This window comes from Ornithodoros turicata, chromosome 1 (genome assembly GCF_037126465.1).
Source record: "Ornithodoros turicata isolate Travis chromosome 1, ASM3712646v1, whole genome shotgun sequence".
Taxonomy (NCBI): domain Eukaryota; kingdom Metazoa; phylum Arthropoda; class Arachnida; order Ixodida; family Argasidae; genus Ornithodoros; species Ornithodoros turicata.
This window is the reverse complement of record NC_088201.1, coordinates 227,382,965-227,406,507: the sequence shown is the minus strand read 5'-3', so window position 1 is coordinate 227,406,507 and position 23,543 is coordinate 227,382,965. Positions and strand designations below refer to the sequence as shown.

The 23,543-nt window shown below is 45.3% G+C and overlaps 3 protein-coding genes across 3 annotated transcripts in view; 1 reads left to right on the top strand and 2 right to left on the bottom strand.

Annotated features, from left to right (window-relative positions):
* Positions 1-8,839, bottom strand: part of LOC135395658 (uncharacterized) — a 72,914-nt gene extending 64,075 nt beyond the window's left edge. Inside the window, exons 1-2 of the mRNA XM_064626757.1 lie at positions 8,832-8,839; positions 145-230 (exon numbers count right to left, since the gene is read on the bottom strand). Of these exons, the coding sequence (XP_064482827.1) occupies positions 145-193 (49 nt within the window). The 5' untranslated portion in view covers positions 194-230; positions 8,832-8,839. The remainder of the gene's footprint in view (positions 1-144; positions 231-8,831) is intronic.
* A 5,888-nt stretch (positions 8,840-14,727) lies between these two features.
* On the bottom strand, positions 14,728-16,965 carry LOC135395650 (uncharacterized). Its single transcript, XM_064626748.1, has 2 exons — positions 16,298-16,965; positions 14,728-15,103 (listed from the first exon to the last, which is right to left on the bottom strand). The coding sequence occupies exons 1-2, from the start codon at positions 16,963-16,965 to the stop codon at positions 14,728-14,730; spliced, it is 1,044 nt and encodes a 347-aa protein (XP_064482818.1).
* A 611-nt stretch (positions 16,966-17,576) lies between these two features.
* LOC135395643 (uncharacterized) lies at positions 17,577-20,298 on the top strand. The gene is made up of 2 exons (XM_064626740.1): positions 17,577-18,699; positions 20,162-20,298. The coding sequence occupies exons 1-2, from the start codon at positions 17,577-17,579 to the stop codon at positions 20,296-20,298; spliced, it is 1,260 nt and encodes a 419-aa protein (XP_064482810.1).
* The last annotated feature ends 3,245 nt before the right edge of the window (positions 20,299-23,543 follow it).

Below are 23,543 nucleotides of genomic sequence, written 5' to 3'. Positions count from 1 at the left end.
CGGCAGTCGGAAGACACGAATATATCTTGCTGTCTTAAATTTGGCTATGACGCAAATACGCTAGATGGAGGTAAGGAGGGCACATTATTTGGCATGTAACATGCAGATGCTGGTTGAGGAAGATACTATTTCCAGTGTTCCTACCTTGGTTGAGGAACATCCAGGCTCTTACGACGACGAGAAGGATAACCATTACAAGAAGAAGTAATACACAGGCCAACAGTCGGCCTCTGGAAACGAAATAAGTTCATCGAAATTTAGTGCGAGACGCTAGTTTGTTGGTTCTGACTGCCGCAGTGGCGTAGGATAGCAATTTTTTTTCCCTTGTGTATTCTTTTTCGACGGTCGAAGTAGCGATACCTAATTCGCAGTAATACACGTATGTTTACTGTCCGTCAGATGGCATTCTAGCAATGCGACAGCGACTGTTTCACCAGCAGCACTAGGTATGGGCAAACTACCGTAATTAGCCTTAGCTCGATTTTACGAAACGCTTCCAGACATTATTCGCGAGCGAGATCAAATAGATCAGATATACCACAGAGATATCGTATTATGTCAGAAAAGCTCACACATGGTGTCTGCAGGAAAAACACGGGTCGGATTCGATTAGGTTTGATTTTATTTTTGCGACAGACCATGCACAGATGGGCGTTCTAGAGACTAACACGATGCAGCAGCTGTGCATACAAGCTTCAGTGGTGAAAGAGGGTATCGACATTGCCTTTCCGAAGCTATTTCCATTCGCCCCCTATATACAGGGTGTGTGCAGAAAAACGTGACCCGCATTTAGGCACATAGCTTGTTGCCTACCTAACTAACGAACTTCCGGTGGCGCACGATGGCGCATTTATGCGTGCGAAATATGTAGAAAAATTGTTGAAGCCATATCCAGCTTAAAAAATAAACGGAACAACGAAAACTTCGGCTTCCGTGCATCAGAATAGGGCAACATGGTGGACAACAAGGTGTATGTGAAAGGGCAACACGGTGCACGTAGGAGAGTTGTGTTCAAGTACCGCTAGGGGAGCTATCGGTGCATAAATCGAAACAATGTCTCACATGGATGCTCATCAGCAGTACCCCTAGCGGTGCCTGCACAAACTCTCATGAGACCGAAATGCACTACCATGCACTATCATGACCGCCCTATTCTAATGCATGGAAGCCAATGTTTTCGCGCTCTGTTAATTCTTTTACACTGAGAATGGCTTCCAGGATTTTTTTGTAGCTTTCGCACGCATAAATACGCCGTCGTGCGCCACCGGAAGTTCCTCGGCTAAGTAGACAACGAGTTACATGTAAAAATGCGGGTCATGTTTTTCTGCACACACCCTGTAGTTCATATTAGTCGCAACCTTCATTACCTTCCTATTTTATGTTATAATGAAATGCGAAAAGTAACCATTAAAGGAAAGTTTTTGCTTTTATACCCACTAACATACTCGACATGGTAGTGATACGATCACGTGTACAATATCATACGCAGCAGAAATCATACTTTATTTTTACTGGTTTAGCGATACACTGCATTTTGTTGATTTTATTTTTGCAGGGGTCATCTAAGGCAGCATGGAGTCAACAAAGTGTCATCGGGGTGCCATCCTGGTGTCTATACGGCATGCAGCTATTACGCTGTTCTCAAGGAGGGGGTGGAGGATCTATTTATTTTGACAGGAAAAGTCAGCCGGAAAAGCCGTCTTGCTGTTCCTTATTAAATAATTCCTTAGGGTGTATTCCTGGGGCAGTTAAGAGTAAGGCGATGTGGGTTCCGAGGTCAAAAGTGTTCCGCCGTCACACACGCGATGTCACAGACTGCTGAAGAGACCGGTATCAGGAAGGTAGTGGAGAAGCACGGCGGTTACACCACTTCTCCGCGTGCCAATTAGTGTCGCGAGAGAGTTAGATTATCCGATGCTGGTCAGGCGAGACTTGAGCTTGTCGCGAAATGACTTGGAACGGCGGCATTCGAGAAGAAGGTGACGAATATCTGCCTCAACGTTCCAGTTAGAACATAAAGGTGTGGCTTCCTGATCCACTTTGAACAGTAGTGAAGGACTGCGGCTGAGGTTTAGGCGGAGGCGATGCGTGACAGATTCTTCCCTCCTTGAGACACGACCGCAGATAGTGTACTCCATTGTTGCGTCAATGAACCTCACTAGTCTGTTCTTAAGGGGATCACGCTTTCTAATCGAAAAGTACTTTTCGTAACAGTCAACTTTTTCCTACACAAAATAATCGGAAACCCAAAATAAATGAGTAAACTGGCTGCAGAACGGCTGGCTCTGTGGTTTTTGATGGGTACGGTGTATTTAGGTTGCGTTCCGGTTTAGATTTGTTTTGGTATTTGTTTTGGTAGCAGTTAACATTTATGTGTAATTTCTGTAGGCTTTCATGCCTCTGCTCGTGACCGCCATTGAAAGCTCAGATTTTATTGATGCAGGTGTAACACATTCATTTTTACTGGTTATCATAGCTAGCCGAGAATAATAATTTTTCTTCATTGTAGCCTAGAATGCCTTAAGTACATTCTGTTCATGGGGGAGTGGGAAACCGTATATCTATTATTGCATTTGGTACAAAGATGACCATACATGTAGAGAAGCTCGCCGTATGCCTGGAAGGCTGAGGCTCACAGCCTTGGCAATTGCTTCGCCCTATTTTGCGAAATGAATGAGTCAAATGAGTCAAATGAATGAGTCAAATGAGTCAAAAACACATGCACTTTTCAACGTTGACAAGCCTACAGTTTAGTGAAAGTTGCAGCATCGAGCCTGAAGCATTAAGCAATATCATACGTCAAGGGTTTACCTCAGCAGTATTATAAGTGGACATATTACTTTTCAATATAATTGATAGTGTGCAATAGTGAATGAAGAATCATGTTATATAACCTGAATTTGTTGTGTTTCTTTTCAGTTTGTGGGGTGCTGGTGTATGTGAATCGTAAGTCACTGCTGGTTCGCCTTTCCAGGCTAGAAAGGAGGGTCGCGTGGGGGGAAAGACGGCAGTCGTTTGCTGGCTCTGGAACGGATAGCTGCTTTCCTAGTTCGCTATATTCGCTCTACTACTACTATGTAAGTTGCACGATTAGTAAATACATCGTTTGTTATTCTGTGTGTTGTTCATCTTCTTCGGGGGTTTGACCGGTCAGATCACGTACCCGGGTGGGATTCAGGGGGCGAAATCCTACAACTTACACTGTAAGAGGTAGTCTAATTTTACGGAAGACTTCGCAGACAAAAGTCTGTAAAATTTTGCGTCTCGTGTCTGTAATTGCCCTTTACCGCGTAAAAGCTGTTTTCCTGTTCCAAGGTGGCGTTTATCGTGAAACGACCAGTGCGCTGACCGGCCTGTTTATTGCACCGTTGAACAGGCTGCCAGGTAAGACTCGCTTGTTGTTTAATGTCGAAACAGCATGGAAAGAAACCGAGACAATATTGCAGGTGGCATTGTATTCGCGACGCGCAGGGGGCTTCTACTTGGTGGGTGGCGATGCTTTGCGGATGACGCTAGAACCTACGACGCCTACTCCTTTGAAAGTGAAGTTTGGCACGGTGGCACTGCTCCTTCGAACTCATTTGCGTTGGAACGATAAATCAGTGAGTAAATCAGACAATGACTGATGACAATGACTGACCCTTTCGTCTTTGGGCACGGAACATGTGTTGCGTGGCGTTGGGAATGTCACTGCATGTGCTTGAGTTCTCGATTTGATATCATTTTGTAAACAATACTCACGAGGTTTTAGTATCTGCACTCTCCATCACAAGTGTTCTCTTCTAGCTAAACTGCTGGCGCCAATGGCTGAAGCCAACGTGTAGACGCTGTGATGTGCAATGCGAACGGTAACTGGCGATGAGGCACTTGCATTGCATGATATCTTTTTAGTGGGCTTAACCCCGCAGGAATAAACAAGAAAGTTAAGAAGCACCTCATTGCAAACTTTGATTGCGTGCGAGGTCAAGCTTAGTACTTTTTTTTCAGCGTAGAGGGTTACCGACTTCTGAGACGTGCTCATGACACGTCGTACATGAACCCAGGGGCCGGTGGGGTCATGAAGCATCATGCAAAGTGGACACGAAGGTAGTTGCCTCAGGACAGCAGCCGCCGATATTTCGAACCCAGACTGTTCTTCTTCTGCACCCAGAAGAAGAAGAGTCTCTGTTCGAAATATCGGCAGCTCCTGTCCTGAGGCAACTCCCTTCGTACTTCTACATACATCTACGTACATCCATACATACAAAGTTGACAGTACTTTATTCTCGTTCATTTTTTTCTGCAGTAGGCTGACCGTAAACAGATCTCAATTTTCTCTTATTTTACGGACGGCGTCTGAGTTATGTTTTCATGTACTTTTTCCGTAAAATAACAGACATTTTTTAGAGTGTAGAAGCATAGCACACACAACATGTGTTATATACTCTTTTTTTTGTAACGTGATGTTAGGCTTGCAGCCTCTGCGTGAAAGTCTTTTCTCATTAAAATTTAGATGCTCTCAACCGCCCTCTCTCTGTTGTACAAAAGCATTAGAAACTAAACATGACTATCCATTTTCTGTCATTAAATTAGTTTCGTAACACACAAGGAAGCGCACTTTTCTCTCGCGGATGACATCGTGGCCCTACAGGAAATGTGGACAAAATAACAGCGTAGTGTCAGTCTGTGGTGCACACGCATTCTGTATGCACCTGGTGCCTGCTTTTTCTTATTTTTCTTTTTTCTAGGACATATATCCATATACGTACTGTGCTAGCTGTTCGGTATTTTCTTTCTCTGTATTTTCAGTGTATGCACACAATCATAATAAAAGGTATTGTATGGATATGTGCTTGATTCTCGCCTGACCTCATCAGTCTGTTCTCTCCACGAGTTCCTCCTCGTGCGAACGACAAATAACATATAGCCGGAAAATTAAGTGCAATTTATTTATTGGTTGAGAGCTGATGTACATGATTCTAGTTGCATAGAACTATAATCGTGTGGCCTCTTTTATATAGGCCAGACGGGTCGGTGTTCCAATATTAGGCTTCGAAAACGTGCGTCATCTTTGGGTGGCACACCCTCGGGGCATCTGGTCCTGCACTGAAGTAGATGTGGGTACAGTCCGACTTTTCAAGTTACCGTTGTTGATGTGGTACCAAATGCCTTCACAACGAAAATTGTAGAGGCGGAGAAGTGCTTTAGTCAGCCGTCCGTGGCCTTATCGGGGAGGGAAGACTTCTTCCTTGATACCAGCGCATAGAAACCCCTTATCCCTGTATGGGATGAATCCGATTGAGGCTGTTGATTTCTGTAGGTGGCGGCCGTGGCGTTCCCCAAGCAGCACAGAATGCTGAACCCATACTGGCTGGTCATTGGCGATACGGGTCCAGTATGGTACCCATTTTACCAGGATTTTCCCCATGTCGGTTCAAACTGCGAAATATGGGGCCCATATTGCCCAATTTTAGCCGATATGGGGAAAATCCTGGATATATGTACCCCATATGCCCTTGTCGTGTCCTGGGCTGCTAGCCCCTACAGAGTCCAGGGGAGAACCCTGTGGCGCTTCAAAGAAGTTGGCGCTACGCCTTCTCGTGGCACGTTTTCACTATTTTCGTTTTTCCACGGATCTTGTCCGACCGAATAAACTTCAGTTCCGATTCAGCACTTCTTCATCACTTAAGTGAGCACTTCTTTAGCTTAGCCACTACAGGGTAACTCCCTAGAAGGGATTAATTATTGACTGTAATGACTTTTTTTAGACTTTTGAAAGTATTTCGACCACATCTCATATAGAATGATATTAAGTAATCTGAGTTGTGTCTTGATAAACGACCAATTGATAACTTGGCTGGACCATTGGATCCTTGTATCAATACGTCTCTATCGGTGACATTCAGTCCGAGACATTACCAGTACCATCAGGATTACCACAAGGTTCACTTTTGGGTCGATTTCTTTCTTGGGGTGGGGTTCGCCTTTTTCTTTTTAATCTCTGTCAACAATTTTTAGGTAGCCTCACATCTACATATAACTTATACGCAAATCACTTAGGGCTATTGACGACCAGCCACGTCTCGATGGTTCCTTACACGTGTTTTCTCACGTGTAAGGATATCACTGAAGGATATCTGGCAGGTGCAGCTGAATGTTTCAAAGTGGGTACCAATGTCCTTTCCTAATAATGATTGATTGATTGATGTGTTTAATGGCACAAAGGCAACAAAGGCCATAGAGCGCCAAAACCATGGTGAGCGTGTCGGAGATGATTATGGGAAAGATGATGTGAGAGAGAGTGTGTGGTAGTTAAAATCTATCTACAGGTATGAGCGATGAGATTGACGAGGATAAGAGAGAGAAGAGGATGACGACAACAAGCAAGCTAGTGTGACAATGTGTGACAAAAGTGTGACAATGAGATACTTACATGAGTTCAGTGATATTGGATAAAAGCGGAGCAATGCTTATCATCTACATCTGACTAAGAAACCCACATGTGGTCAGAAATTTAATGACGTTATCAAACGGCACAAGAGGAGTGTCACCCAGTAGAAGGGCTGGGTGGAGTGGGACATGGTATCTGTAGAATGCGGTGAAATACTGTTGGCGTTGGTGTTCGAAGTGAGGGCAGGATGCCAGTGCCTTTACTAATAAGAAAACCCCATTACGTCATGGATGCTACATTCACAATACACTGACTTCACAACTGCGATGGACCACACATATAGCATTAATAACATAAAGCTAGTCGGAAACTGTACTTAAGGGGCACTTTGCGACAGTTCACACAAGGAAGTCTGCTTATCTGCAAGTATCTGCTTATGTGTTCAATGTTGTCTTTATTGCCTTGCCTTATGTCGATGTTGTTGATAGCAAAATAGTTACCAAGATAGATAAACCAGGTGCTGCATGTACTCCATTTGGTTTGGATTCTATCCGTTCGTTCCTTTAACGCCAGTGTCATACGTATCGCCGTTACAAGTAACGTCGTTACAGTAAGCGACAGTTGCTCGGTATCGGAATGCGTATAGTGATACTTTCTTAAGTCGGCATCGCAAAAGTATTTCCGTTACAAATTTATGGTAACGCGATCTCTGTATCGTTACCGATACTCATACTTCTTAGTGCCCCACCCTTTCTTCACTGACCACATTTCTCACTCTTATTCATTGTCATTGGTCCGCCTATCCCTCGACAAGAAGCTTGCAGACACGCCTACGTGCTTCGTATCCGGAATTATGGAATTATACCAAACACGTGTTCACCGTTTTTCTTTGAAACTGAAGGGGGTTTAACAAAAGAGTTGAGGTCAACGAACAGAGGTCAAGACTTCGACAGTATATGACATTTGACATATATGATTTTTTGGGCATTGGATTCCATGGTATGTGTGGGCCTGACACTAACGCAAATGTCACACTGGCCTTTGTCAGCTGCCGGAGAGACCACGGCTTGCAAGGATGGCAGATAACGATTTCAACAATCAGCCATTAATAAAAGTCAAGCATAACGTTTCCGAGCAACATATGAAATATGCTGTCTTTTCACTGCAAAACTAGTCACGGAGGCGATATATCTAAGTTGCGACATCTCTGTATTTCAAACAAAAGTATCGCCCAAAGTATCGCGTTTCTTTTCCTTACTAACGGTAGCGGTACACCGTTACTTTAAAAAAGAAGTATCGATATCGTTCTTTCGACACTTTTTACTCAAGTAACGAGTGTCGGTATCGCGATACCATATTTCGGTAACGGGTACAACACCGTTTAAAGCTCACTCTTAATGACCTGTCTTATGTTTGTAAAAACCCTGATGCATTATTCATGCCTTGACAACCAAAAGGTGGTTGATTTTGTGTATAAATGAATAAATAAATAAATATCCCAGATGCGGTAATTCAGCAATACTGTGCAATGATATGGCAATTTCAGCTTACCAACATTGTATTATACAGGGTGTTTCACCTAACGGTTCAAAATATATATAAATTTACTTGCCCGAAAATCATGTGGTCAACGGTATCTGTGTTCCACAAACTTGTGCCATGACCCAGAGGCACTTGGATCAGTTTTCAGTAGTGATACATTTAATCAATTGAATCCAACCCCGAAATTTACCAAGCCAATGTCACTTTAACATGCCAATGAAGTGCCAATGACAGTGTTGTTCTCTTTCACTTTTTTGCCACAAACAGAAAATGCATGTCGGATGTACCGTGCATCACAAAATAAATTATCCTGCTATAGTAGTAAGACCGGGAAGAAAGAAACAGAAAGAAAAAAAAGCGAAACTCGTCGCTTCGAGAGGCAGGAACTGCCGGCCGCGCGCGGTCTCTGAAGATGTAGTGCAAGAAGCGGTGACACCGACCGTGCAGTGCCTTTTTCCATGTTTCTGATGATAACGGCAGCCAGAGTTATCTAAAAAGGCACTGAGTAGGAAATGAAAGTAAGAGGACAGTGGCTTTTTTTCTGTTTTTGCGTAGCGCTTGCCTCTTTGGTGGGACATCCATGTTGTGATCGTACGGGGCAGGCCCGACATGCGCTGTTTTTGGCAAATAAAAAAACAACAACGTGACATTGGATTCGCATATTTCGGAGCTGAATTTAGAAAATTAAATTGATCGTGATTAAAGCGATCAAAAAATTGATCAAAGCGATCCTGCGTCTTCGTAAAAGATTGCGGAGGTGTCCCGTTGAGCCGAGACTTCTCATGCAAGTAGATTTTAACACATTTTTGTGACACGTTAGGTGAAGCACCTTGTTTAATGTTGCGAGTGTGACGCCACAAAAGTGTAGGAAACAGTAGTGTTGCGCTGCTCGATCTGGAATGCGGAAGTGAATACTTACTCTGATAAAGTCGCTGGAAAGTGACACCGACCTCCATGTCAAACACTAGCAACAACTTAACAAATTGTTCAACATGTGCCCTTGTGCATGAGCATGGTTCTTTCGGTATGCGGCCAACACTCGCACATTCACAACATTCGCAGGATATTCACTTGGCAATATTCCAATTTTTTTAATATCGACGCGAATATTTATATGTAGGATTATAATTCCGAAGCGAATACGAATTTCGATATTCGAGTTGCGAATGAAATCGATCCAATCCCTTTCATACCGAATACAATCGAATACTCACCGGGAAAAAAAATAACGCAAGAACAAGCAATGCCGGTGTGGTGCAGCGAAATCACCACAAACAGTGTTTGTGCACTAGTTGACTTATCCTATCACTTTCCTTAAAGCGACAGTCCTGACCTCCAGGATATTCTCGTTCCGACTGCATGCATTCGACTGTGTTATCGTCCTCGTAAACTATTATGTGTGGAAGCTTTCCCGTTTTAGAGAAAATAGAGAGTTTTAGTACATGGTTACTAAAAGGCGATTCCGTGGTTTTGCGCACGCCCACAACAGAGAGAGAGATTTGCTCACGACGCATAACCACCAACGCTATCCGTTACGTACGCAAAGGTGATAGCGCTCGATATACTAAAACATACTAATGAATGACATCGTGCGCTTAATCCATATCTGATTTTGGTTCACCTGTTCAGCGGAGTTCTCGACGTCACCATTGAGCCAAACAGAAAGAAAGATCGGCGCGTTCAACCCGAGCGCCATGAGCTTGCGGGTAGAGAAACTGGGTAGTTGGTTAGTTATACTTCAGTTTTTTTTATTTTTTTTTCAGCAGGGAGACAAGGACAGAGGAAACAGACAGGAAGGCCGCGTACTCACAACTAAAGGGAAATTTTATAATTGACACATTTAAATAGGTAATTTCCAAGGCGTAGGCATGTCATAAACACGTGAGCACTAGGAACAGTAGAGCACGTGAAAACTAGGAATCATTATCTAGATGCATTGTCTCAGCTTGTTTGAGATCAAGGGATGGTGCGCTTACCTTTATAACTAGCTTTGTTAATCAAGTAGGCTTCAAGGAGCTCCCTATCCACTTAGATGGGTAGAAATCCAGCGAACCGGTAGAGATGTAGGAAGGGAGTTTCCTCAGGACAGAAGCCGCCGATATTTCGAACAGAGACTGTTCTTCTCCTGGGCACCGTCTTCATCATTGGCATGGTATTTAAAGGGTTAGGTGTGACGTGTTTAAAGGTTCATGCGAATTGTGAGTCAACAGTCGGGAGCGAAGAAAGGGTCCGTACGGGCTTTTACGGCCGGAGTGAACGCCCGCTTTGTTAGAGTGTGCAGGGGATTATGTGAACGAAGTGATCTAGGGTCCTGACCGGCTACAGAAAAATGGGGGTTCATGAACACATGGACGAAGCGGGACAACAAGCAAGAATTGGCAAGCATAGCGAAAGATAAGGAGGTTAGTGGTTACACGGGGAAAATAATTCTTCCTCTCCATTATCATCAGTTATGTTCTGCATGGCCACTGCTTTCTGCTTTCTTTATTGCATGCCACAACTTTGTATTACAAACAACTTTGCTGGTTCTGGAATATTCCCCACGTAACCACTAACCTCCTTGTCTTTCGCTATGCTTGCCAATTCTTGCCTGTTGTCCCGCTTCGTCCACGTGTTCGTGAACCCCCATTTTTCTGTAGCCGGTCAGGAGCCTAGATCACTTCGTTCACATAATCCCCTGCACACTCTAACAAAGCGGCCATTCACTCCGGCCGTAAAAGCCCGTACGGACCCTTTCTTCCCTCCGTGCTGTTGACCCACAATTCGCATGAACCTTTAAACACGTCACATCTAACCCTTTAAGTACCATGCCAATGATGAGGACGGTGCCCAGAAGAAGGCAGTCTCTGTTCGAAATATCGGCGGCTTCTGTCCTTTCCTATCCACTTGGTTTTCAAAAGTATCAACTATTGTAGTTTCTTTTTTCGCTTTTTTTAAATAGTGGTTCACATCCGCAGTTTTTGCAGTGAACTGGCTGATGACCAGACGGGGTGCTAGATTTTTGTGCAGCAGAGTGTTCTCTCAACTTCGTGTTTATACATCTGCCCGTTTGGCCTAAATAGATTTTACTGCGTGACAAAGGGATAATGTACACAGCCCCTTGTGTACATTATAGCCATTTATTATTGTGTTGTATCTGACAACCCCTGATTTGTTGACAGTTTTGTTTATGGCAGGGTATCTTGAGAAGTTTATTCGGTGCCGTGATCTCAATAATGATTCCTGCTCTTCGCATGACCTAATGTTCCTAGTGCTCACGTGTTTGTGACATGCTTACGCCTTGGAAATTGTGAACAATACAATTTTCCTTTACTTGCGAGTACGCAGCCTTCCTGTCTGTTTCTTAACTTAAACTTAAGTGTGAGCCTTGCGGGGAATGAATAATTCTATTCTTGCAGTGAAGACGACCTGTTTACTTGCTGGGCGAATGATTGCCTTATAGCTGATCGGGACGCACAATGCATTCCCTGTCGTACCTGCGCGTGGTTGAGGCGATTTTCAGGTGAGCCTTGACCCAGTCGAGATTCGCGATTGGTTTATCGTTACTCTGAAGTATGTAGAGTGTGACACTTGTTATGCGGGTGTTGGTGCTGTAACTTATGTTGCGTAGGTGACCAGAACGATATGGACACTTAGTAACACTTCCTTGTCTCTTTAGAAGGCTTGGTACTGCAACCACCTTCTACCCAGGACGGTGCATAGTGTCTATCCGAACTGTTTTAGGTGCTCAGTCTCCACTAATCGGAAACGCACGTTGTTTTTCTTGCCTTCACGATGCACTAAACAGCAACCCCTCATAGCTCAACAATAGCGTCGCATATGCAATAACCACGCACTGCTACTAAAGAACAGGAATGCAATACGTATTTTGGGTACGGCATCCAGGAACGGCGATGCACAAAACACAACAGCCAACACCGCATAGACGATCAAGGCCTCTCCATGCTTCCCTCTCCCGCGCCCTGACGTCGCGCAATCCCGTCCTGCAGCTTCGTTTGCTGCAGCGAGATTCTACATTGCTAGGTGCCCGCGTCCCACTGCGTGCGTTATTATTTTATGAGTGAATGAGCTTACATTCACTAAAAAGCAGGAAACACACACACACACAGAGCGCTACTTTCAACATTTCAATGCATACACACTGAAACCGCTGTTGTAGCGAATGAGCTTCTTAGCAATGTAGCACCTTTGACCGACAAGCCCGTGAGCAGGGGCAATTATGAGACGTGTCCGACATGAATTAATTTCAATCCTTCTGAACCATCAAAAACAAAAGTAAAAAGCTGTCAATGGTGTCCATGATATTTTCTTTGGTGTTTAACAATCGCTTGAAGGAGATGCACACATATATCAATACGTATTTAGTTTATGAAGCACAACAATGCATACGAGGCATCGTTGCGAAAATTCGACATTTCTACATAGGTTTGCGAACTTGATTTTAAGACAGAACCAATGTTGAAAGGGATGAGGCACGCAACGAAAGTAAGAACAGCTTTACTGACTGAAAGCGAAAGCGCAAGTGATCATAAGAACTGGTGCGCGAGAGATGTGCGCGCCAAATGTCAGTTGTCGTCGTTTTCCAACACCCTCCCTCGACAACTACTGCTCAACAAGACCCATGCGATCTCGTAAGAACTGTAGCTGCTGCCGAGGGAGCAGTTCAGTCAGGGCATCACCGGTAATCTGGGCTGTCTCGCAGTATTACAGGTTGACCACTCCGCGATGCACCAAGTCCCTCAGATGGTGATGTCGGACGTCGACATGTTTTGTACTCCGTTGACTACTTCAGCGAGTGCAAGTTTAATACAGCTTTGGTTGTCTTCAAATAAGACGGTTGGCTTAAGTAAGCAAATACGGAAAGACGGTAAAGTTCTTGGAACCATAGCACTTCCTGTGATGGTAGTGCTGCGGCGACATACTCCGCTGCTGTAGACGATTGCGCAACTGATACTTGTTTTCGGGTAGACCATGAGAAAGGGTTCCTTCTAGGAGTATGAAGTATCCGCTGGTGAAATTGCGGCCCTGCTTGTCTCCTGCCCAGTCAGCGTCCACAACAATTCATCTCAAATTCCATGTTCGGGTCAGCCGAAAGCTCCAGCTCGAAGTCTCTGGTGTGCTTCAAATACCGCAGAAGCTTTTTCACAGCATTCCAATCTCGTTGATGTGGTTTTCTTACACCCCGGCACAGAATCCCTGCCGCGCATGCAATTTCTGGTCTTGCCGTCGTACTCAGATAGAGCAGCTCCCGAACCGGCTCGGTGATACATGTCGTTGCTGGGAAGTAGATCTTCATCTCCCGTGAAGTTAATATACTCTACATCCATTGGTACTGGACTGGGTTTGGCGTCCTGGAGTTCGTACTACTCCAGCAGCGCGTCGATTTTGCTTAGGAAACAGCTATCTTGCCGTCTTTCCAACTCTATTCCTAGGTAGCGACTGACTTGATCTAGATCCTTAAGTTCGAAGTATTCGTTCATGTCCCTCCAGGCTTGAGTAATGACCGTGCGTCTTTGTGACAAATCAGCATGTCATCTACGTACAGCAATATGTACAGGCGACTGTCTCCTATGTCCTTGAAGTAGAGACAGGAATCCGCTTCGCTACGGCTGTACCCCTCTTGCAGAAGAATGGAATTTGCCTTCAGGTTCCAAGCTCTTGCAGCTTGCTTAAGTCCATAAAGGGACCTCTGGAGCTTGCAAACAAGCCGTTCCTCCCCTTCTGCAATGAAACCGTCCGACTGCTTCATGTAGATATTTTCTTCAATATCTCCGTTCAAAAAAGCTGTGCAACGCTGTGTCAAAAAGCTAAGTGTTGTGCGGCAGACACCGTAAGCAGAATACGTAGGGTGGTAAGTTTAGCAACAGGAGCGAACGTGGCATCACCCATACTTCCCCATACTTTTGGGAGTATCCTTGTGCGACGAGCATCGCCTCGTAGTGTTCCACGTTACCATTGTTATCCGGCTTTGTTTTAAAGATCCATTTGTACTCAAATGGTCGTTTACCCGAGGGCAAATCTACGAGCACCCAACTGTTCAAGCGATGTAGTTTCCTCGTTTGCAGCTTCGATCGACTTCATCCTTTCAGAAGGAGGCAACAACTGGACTTCTTCTCAACTGACAGGATCAGTGGACGGCGCTGCACGCGCGACGTACGAAAAACGTCCTGGCGGGACTCCTTTGTTACTCCTCGCTGAACGACGGGGACTGCACGCTTTTTCCATGCTTTCACGATGCTGGTCCACGCCATCGGGATCGATGTTATTCTGTGAGTCGGGTGCGCTTGGTAACAGTTCCACGACAACATCACCCTGAGCCGGGTGTTCGTCTCGATCACCGAAAGACGCAGATGGTGGAGTAGTTAGTCCTCCAAGTTATGCTTGGGAACAGTCCCTCTCTGTGAGGGGAGTTTCGTCGAACACCACGTCCCGGGATACCTTGAGGAGTATTCTGCATCCCTTCTGTGTTTCACTGAATCCAAGTAGTGTGCCTTCTACAGCACGAGCATCAAATTTGGATATCTTCTGCTTGGGCACATGTACGAAGGCGCGGCTTCCAAAGGTCCTTATGTGCTGTAGGCTGGGCTTCTTGCCATGCCACAGTTCGTAAGGTGTTCTGCAGAGGGCTCTACTAGGAAGCCGATTCTGAAGATAACACGCTGTCAACACCGCTTCCCCCCAAAACATTTTCGGCATGTTAGCTCCGAAGACCATGCTTCACAAAGCGTGCGGTTCTTGCGCTCAGCTACACCATTTTGTTGAGACCTGTAAGGAACAGTTGTATGGAGCTCAACGCCACAATCACGAAGAATCGCTCATGATCTTCCTCCAGTATATTCTGTCCCGTTGTCTGCGCGAAGAACTTTGGGGTACGTTCCGAACTTGGTCTTCACCATGGCCAGAAACTCTTGTAGTTTTGAAGCAACTTCATCCTCGGATTTGAGCAGATACAGCACAGTATAGCGACAGAAATCGTCGATGAACGTCAGAAAATATCGATTTTTGCTCGGTGTCATGACCCTCAGTGGTTCACAAACGTCCGTGTGAACCAGATCAAGGACAGCTCCAGCTCGGGATGTGCTGACTTTCGGAAACGGTTTCCGCTTCGTGTTTCCTCTGACGCAGCTTGTGCACTTGAGCAGGTGACCGCAGTCTTCGATGAGGATTCCATCTGCTAAGCCTTCCTTCTTTCTTTAATAGTATGGAGTAACACTGGCTTGCATAACAAGTTGTAAAAAGAAGAAAAGCGTGAACGTTTCGACACCTATTCGGGCGTCATCATCAGCACAGGAAAATGAAACGGGGGCTTAAAACGGGAATCCTTTTAAACCCTTGTAACAGACTGGTAAGGGCCCCTTGTGACTGTTACAGGCATTTATCTCGCTATGAATGTGCCAAGATTCAAGGAATTTTCTCACCCCCCATCTGTGTTCAAAGGTCAATGTTGTCGCGTTGTCAAAATTGAAAGTATGTCCTGTTCTTAACACGTGATCGACAAGTTCGGTGCGTTGATTCTTTGCTGGTGGTTTTGTCAATTGTGCCTTGTGCTCCTTCATTCTGGTGACCTTCTTCCTCGCAGTTTCCCCTACATAGCACGTGTCGCATTGTTGACATTCCAGTTTGTATACAACCCCTGCTTTGTACATGTGGGGCACAGAGTCCTTGGGATGGCACAGAATGTTGCGTAATGTTTGACGGGGCTTGAAAGTGGTTACAATACCAAATGGCTTTAACAGCCTTCGTACTGACTCTGATAGGCCACGTACATAAGGAATGCATACAATATTGTCGGGGGCAGGTCGGTTATCTGAGACGGAACACATTTTGGAGACCGTGTCTTTGATGAAACGCTCGGGGTAATGACACTTAGATAGAATGTTAGTGGCTAAAAACTGCTCAGATTTCTTAGCTTGATACGTGCTAGGTATCTCGTCAGAACGATTAAAAAGGAACCTGATGGCAGCACGCTTGTGTTCGGGCGCATGGTCAGAGTAAAAATCTAAAACCGATCCATTATCACAGGGTTTATGATAGACACTGGTGTTAATTGCACCTGAGTCACTACGTGATACTAAAACATCAAGAAAAGGAAGCTGTGAATTCTCCTCCTCCTCTAGGGTAAACTGGATGTTGGGGTGAACACTGTTGAGTAATGCATGAAATGGGATGACGTCATTGCGTTTCAGAACTACAAAAGTGTCATCCACATAGCGTTTGTAGAATTTAACATCGATGATATGGGAGCTGAGAACCTGTTCTTCAATGTATTCCATGACAAGGTTCGCGGCAGAGACCGAGACAGGACTTCCCATAGGGCAACCTTCAATCTGCTTATATATCACGTTGTCGAATTTAAAATATGTTTCGTGGAGACAAAATGTTAACAAGGATATAACTTCGGTCACGGAAAGTGTAGTGCGTTCAGAAAGGGTGTCGTCACTGTTCAGGCGATCTTTGGCCACGTCGATAACAAGAGCAATGGGGATATTCGTGAAGAGTGATACAACGTCAAACGACACCATGGTTTCATCACTGTTGATCACTACATCACGAACACTGGAGCAAAATTCACGTGAGTTCTTTGTAGAGTGTCCATTCTTGTACTTGATGGGACTCAACAGTTCAACGAGGAACCTTGAAAGCTGATACGTTGGTGCACCCGTGAAGGACACTATCGGTCGGAGTGGTACGTCGGGCTTATGTACCTTAGGTAAGCCGTACGCTCTGGGGGTTGCTCTATCGGACGAAAACAGCCGTTTGTAGGCCGTATCAGAAATGCTTCCGCACTCTCTTAATTGTCGAAGGCGCTGGACTAATGCTCGTTCCGATTTCTGCGTAGGATCAGTGGGTAGTTCGATAAAGCGAGATTTGTCCTGGAACAGTTCCTTCGTTTTACTGATGTATGCTTCCTTATCCATGACTACGGTACTTTTCCCTTTGTCCGATGGAAGTATCATGATGGTGCTATCCGTTCTCAGTTCTTGTAGGGCTTGCCTTTCGTTTCTTGTCAAGTTGTTCTGTGGTAGCTCCCATTTCTTCGAGATGACTCCCATGAGGCGGTTTCTAGCTAGGTTTACAGCACCAGTGTCCTTTATGAAACGGAACTTCTCCTCGACTTCTGCTACGATGTCTCTGTGTGGTATCTTACTGTTTACTGCTTACATTACGCAACATTCTGTGCCATCCCAAGGACTCTGTGCCCCACATGTACAAAGCAGGGGTTGTATACAAACTGGAATGTCAACAATGCGACACGTGCTATGTAGGGGAAACTGCGAGGAAGAAGGTCACCAGAATTAAGGAGCACAAGCCACAATTGACAAAACCACCAGCAAAGAATCAACGCACCGAACTTGTCGATCACGTGTTAAGAACAGGACATACTTTCAATTTTGACAACGCGACAACATTGACCTTTGAACACAGATGGGGGGTGAGAAAATTCCTTGAATCTTGGCACATTCATAGCGAGATAAATGCCTGTAACAGTCACAAGGGGCCCTTACCAGTCTGTTACAAGGGTTTAAAAGGATTCCCGTTTTAAGCCTCCGTTTCATTTTCCTGTGCTGATGATGACGCCCGAATAGGTGTCGAAACGTTCACGCTTTTCTTCTTTTTACAACTTGTTATGCAAGCCAGTGTTACTCCATACTATTAAAGAAACATGTCGCCTGGCTTTTGGTCCATCTTCAACTTCATCAAATTTCGCTATGGATTTGAGGCGTTACGGGCTGTACGTGCCTACTGTGACTGTGCCATGCGTCTAGCCCGTCTTACGTGTCATCTTCGCTTCAACATGGAATGTTCAAGAAGAGGGATAACCCCAATATCCCTCAGGTGCAAACCGCTGGTGAACACACCCCGTGGATTTGCATTATCAAGGAAGTACAGCAAACAGTGCCTCGTGGCTAGAATCCAAGAAAACAAACGTGACATCAGGACCTGCCGGGACCAGCTGCAGACCTGCGAGCGAACCACAACCCGTGTCATACCGTCGGACCTAATGCACCAAGTCTACGCTACAAGGCAGAAAGTAGAAGAACAAGAACGAGTCAAGTACGGCACCAGACATCAACGTAAGTTGAACGCTCTGCTACCTGACGTACCTCCACGTGCAAGAAACACCGAAGTCGTAAACCTCTCTTCCAAAACCTTATCAAAGGATCAAGAAGCTGTTCTCGGTAGAGGTTTGAATTTTGCCCCTACTAACAGTAAGATACCACACAGAGACATCGTAGCAGAAGTCGAGGAGAAGTTCCGTTTCATAAAGGACACTGGTGCTGTAAACCTAGCTAGAAACCGCCTCATGGGAGTCATCTCGAAGAAATGGGAGCTACCACAGAACAACTTGACAAGAAACGAAAGGCAAGCCCTACAAGAACTGAGAACGGATAGCACCATCATGATACTTCCATCGGACAAAGGGAAAAGTACCGTAGTCATGGATAAGGAAGCATACATCAGTAAAACGAAGGAACTGTTCCAGGACAAATCTCGCTTTATCGAACTACCCACTGATCCTACGCAGAAATCGGAACGAGCATTAGTCCAGCGCCTTCGACAATTAAGAGAGTGCGGAAGCATTTCTGATACGGTCTACAAACGGCTGTTTTCGTCCGATGGAGCAACCCCCAGAGCGTACGGCTTACCTAAGGTACATAAGCCCGACGTACCACTCCGACCGATAGTGTCCTTCACGGGTGCACCAACGTATCAGCTTTCAAGGTTCCTCGTTGAACTGTTGAGTCCCATCATGTACAAGAATGGACACTCTACAAAGAACTCACGTGAGTTTTGCTCCAGTGTTCGTGATGTAGTGATCAACAGTGATGAAACCATGGTGTCGTTTGACGTTGTATCACTCTTCACGAATGTCCCCATTGCTCTTGTTATCGACGTGGCCAAAGATCGCCTGAACAGTGACGACACCCTTTCTGAACGCACTACACTTTCCGTGACCGAAGTTATATCCTTGTTAACATTTTGTCTCCACGAAACATATTTTAAATTCGACAACGTGATATATAAGCAGATTGAAGGTTGCCCTATGGGAAGTCCTGTCTCGGTCTCTGCCGCGAACCTTGTCATGGAATACATTGAAGAACAGGTTCTCAGCTCCCATATCATCGATGTTAAATTCTACAAACGCTATGTGGATGACACTTTTGTAGTTCTGAAACGCAATGACGTCATCCCATTTCATGCATTACTCAACAGTGTTCACCCCAACATCCAGTTTACCCTAGAGGAGGAGGAGAATTCACAGCTTCCTTTTCTTGATGTTTTAGTATCACGTAGTGACTCAGGTGCAATTAACACCAGTGTCTATCATAAACCCTGTGATAATGGATCGGTTTTAGGTTTTTACTCTGACCATGCGCCCGAACACAAGCGTGCTGCCATCAGGTTCCTTTTTAATCGTTCTGACGAGATACCTAGCACGTATCAAGCTAAGAAATCTGAGCAGTTTTTAGCCACTAACATTCTATCTAAGTGTCATTACCCCGAGCGTTTCATCAAAGACACGGTCTCCAAAATGCGTTCCGTCTCAGATAACCGACCTGCCCCCGACAATATTGTATGCATTCCTTATGTACGTGGCCTATCAGAGTCAGTACGAAGGCTGTTAAAGCCATTTGGTATTGTAACCACTTTCAAGCCCCGTCAAACATTACGCAACATTCTGTGCCATCCCAAGGACTCTGTGCCCCACATGTACAAAGCAGGGGTTGTATACAAACTGGAATGTCAACAATGCGACACGTGCTATGTAGGGGAAACTGCGAGGAAGAAGGTCACCAGAATGAAGGAGCACAAGGCACAATTGACAAAACCACCAGCAAAGAATCAACGCACCGAACTTGTCGATCACGTGTTAAGAACAGGACATACTTTCAATTTTGACAACGCGACAACATTGACCTTTGAACACAGATGGGGGGTGAGAAAATTCCTTGAATCTTGGCACATTCATAGCGAGATAAATGCCTGTAACAGTCACAAGGGGCCCTTACCAGTCTGTTACAAGGGTTTAAAAGGATTCCCGTTTTAAGCCCCCGTTTCATTTTCCTGTGCTGATGATGACGCCCGAATAGGTGTCGAAACGTTCACGCTTTTCTTCTTTTTACAACTTGTTATGCAAGCCAGTGTTACTCCATACTATTAAAGAAACATGTCGCCTGGCTTTTGGTCCATCTTCAAGCCTTCCTTCTGTAAGCGCTTAATAGCATTCGGATCACGGTGTCCTAGGCGCTGATGCCAGACGTGAATGCAGTTCCGGTGATCCGAGTCGCGAGTCGCATGTGCTGAGTAAGAATTTGCTGTCACAAGCCGATACAGGTCCTTCTCAGCTCTTGCCTTCGCTAAAACCACCTCATTCTTCGTGACAGACCACACGTTCCCGTTAAATGTCACGACGTTCCCACGGCTAGCTAGCTTTTGTTAGATATATTTACACAATGTGTTGTCTAGTTTCGTTTTCGTGTTCGTCTGACGTATGCTCACGTGTTTGTTCACTTTCATCTTGCGCACACTGCGTGTCTCGCGTAACACGCTTTTCCTTTACTTTTTCCCTTTTCCTTCACGAGTAAAGTCGTTCCTTGTTCGACTCTTGCTGTGGTCTCTGTCTACTCATACCTGCGCAGCGCTAACAGCTTTTTGACTGAGAGTAGGTTACTTTCCAGAGAAGGCACGAAAAGGACATCCTTGATGCATATCCTATTGACCGTTGATCGGGACACCTGACAGTAGGGAACTCCATCACCGATCCTGTGAGAAGAGAATTGCTGACCATTTGCTACAGTAACAAGCTCTGCTTTCTCCTTGAAGTTCCCCGTGAAAAACCGCCGGTCATGGCACATGTGACTTGTAGCACCGGAATCAATGTACCAGGTCTCCACAGTAGAGCCTACCGACGTAAGAAACGCAACCTCTGAAGACGACGAGTGTTGTGACACTGCAGTGCGAGCTCTCTGTTTGAGACGCCCTTTCCGGAAGTTTTTCCTCTGCGCCCTCCAGGCATGACAGTCATTCCTGAGATGTCCCACCTTCTTGCAGTAGAAGCATTCTCTGGTGTCAGAGGAGAACTTCCCACGGTGCTGTTCTTGCACACGGAGTGCCGATTCAGAGTCGGGTGCGCACGCTGCAGACATTTCTTGCTTCCTCTTATACTCATCCATAAGCTTTCCTTTGACGTATTCCAAGGTCAGGTGGTCATCTGGCCGAGTGTCCAGAGCGGTGACTGCGCTTCGTAAAAGTCCCGAAGCCCGCTGAGAAGAAGAGCAGCCACTTGGAAATTGGTGATTTCTTGCGCGATGCCTATAAGCCGCTCTACTAACTCCAGAATCCGCCTGATGTAAGTCAATATATCTTCATTGTCTTCCACACGTGACTGGTATAGCTCCCTGAGTAAATAAAGCTTGCTGCTTAAGTTTGCTCGCTCGTGAACCTTCTTTAGCTTCTCCCACATCTGCTTCGCTGACGTACAGTTACAGACGTGCACGATCTGTCCGTCATCGATGCTCAGGGAGATTGTGCTCTGGGCCTTACTGCCTCCGGTAATCCATGCAGGCGTTGTATCCGCTGCGACGTCACTCGCAACGTACGACCAGGTGCCCCCCGGATGAGTAGCATTTTCACCTTAAACTTCCATACTTGGTACTTGCCGTCAACGAGCTTCGCCACAGAGAATTTGCTTCATTCTGCAATTTCCAACTCGACGGAGCAGGAGATGACGAGCAGACCCGGTTGAACGATTACCGACGATCAACGCGCCCTGGGCCCATAACTTGTTGAAAGGGACGAGCCACTTAGCGAAAGTATGAACAGCTTTACTGACTGAAAGCGAAAGCGCAAGTGATCAGAAGAACCGCCAAATGTCAGTTGTCGTCGTTTTCCAACAACCAATCACAAAAACATCACGCAGTGTTGACTGCAAGACAGGGAAGGAAGTCGTAGTTACTGAAGGACACACGGCTGACTCTTGATGGTGTATCCCGCACCTGTTCACCACTAACACCAGTTGTTTGTCTACTGCAAACACGTCACAAGAGGCACCTGAGAAGAAAATAAAAAAGAGATATTAAAAAAGAAAGTCAGTGGGGGGAATGATATCACAATGTTCTCAAATGTATCAGACAAAATGTAAATCAAACTCTTCCTTTTTTTACATGTTTAACCCATTCCACCCCCCACCCCACCCTAAAGTGTACCTGCAACAACAGGCTTAACGAAAAGAACACTCTAAGGTGTTTCTTCCAACCAGCATTCCATGACATTGACAAGGGAGTCGACGTTGAACGAGCATCATGTAGTGCACTGTATAATTACTATGCACTTAAGAGAAAGAACCTAAAAAAGCGTGCTACTCAATTGACATTCGAGGCCCTCAACGAAGCAAACATTGATCAACAGAATGCGAAGATTCCCAGCACCTTTGTAGCCGAAACGCATACGTTTGTTGTCAATGCTGCTCTTCATGAATCGTACTTCGACAAGTTCTGCATGAGAAAAAAAGAGAACAATCAGAAAGAGAGATCCAGCGTCATTGCTCAATACATTCGGGAGAAAGAAGATAGCAATAGCAATAGAAACTTCCGTTTCAACACGTTCTAGCTGTAAACAGGCTGTTGAACAACATTAAAGGTCAGCTATGCCGATATCCCAAATAGTCGAAACGGTTGTGATATTCTGAAAGCCCACATCCAGCTCTCCCCAAAATACACCTTCATTCTCTCAGTTCGGTACAGTACCATGTCAAAAAAATAGGTAATTCATTCCGAAACACACATGGGCGCAGCCATTTTTATGACGTAAATGCGCCCGAACGGGCATTGTGACTTGTACGCGCCTTCGTACTTGTCCGTGGATTTCAGCTACGGCTTCTCGCGGCTTCACGTATCTGTGCTTGAAGATGGCGGACAGCCGGGTTCCACCGTTCCGCGATAAGTAAACAGTGCAGCAGCTGCGAACTCACTCGCGAACCAACCTCTGTGCGATGTTGTGACTGGAATATGTCGTTTGTGTTTTGTGAGCACGTACAATTTGTATCAAGTCGCGTCTGCGTTAGCCCCTTTACAGCACTTGCCCATTGTAGAGGCTGACGTTTCGACAGCCGTGTCAGCAAGAAAGTGCCGACAGCGTTTTATTACTGCAGGAAAATTGTGCTATGTATTTGAGAAACCGCATACTGCTATGGGACAAGTTTTACGTACGATTTATCAATGTGCAACAGCGTCGACGATGATATGTAACGACGAAAGACTTAAAACGAAATACAAATCACATTTTAAACTTTTTGTGGGATTCTGTGCATTTTCCAGAAGCTTTCTTTGAATCACGCACCCCCATGTCACGCTGCCTTGTGTGGTACCCTACAAACTACTGCTTTTTATGTCTAACATCTGGATATTGTTTGTAATGAACACTGTCGCACAAAAACATGCACACGAAAGCTCCAGTAGCCATGTGGTTGCACACTATGCAGACGCAAAAGAAGTACCAGAGCACATATTGCCACTTAGAAATGTGGTGTCTGAAGAGTTAGGGCATAGCATAGATCCTAGAAATCAGGTGCACCTTATCCTTCTGTAGAGTGCTCTTTCAATTCACAACTCAGCCCATGGGGTGTAAA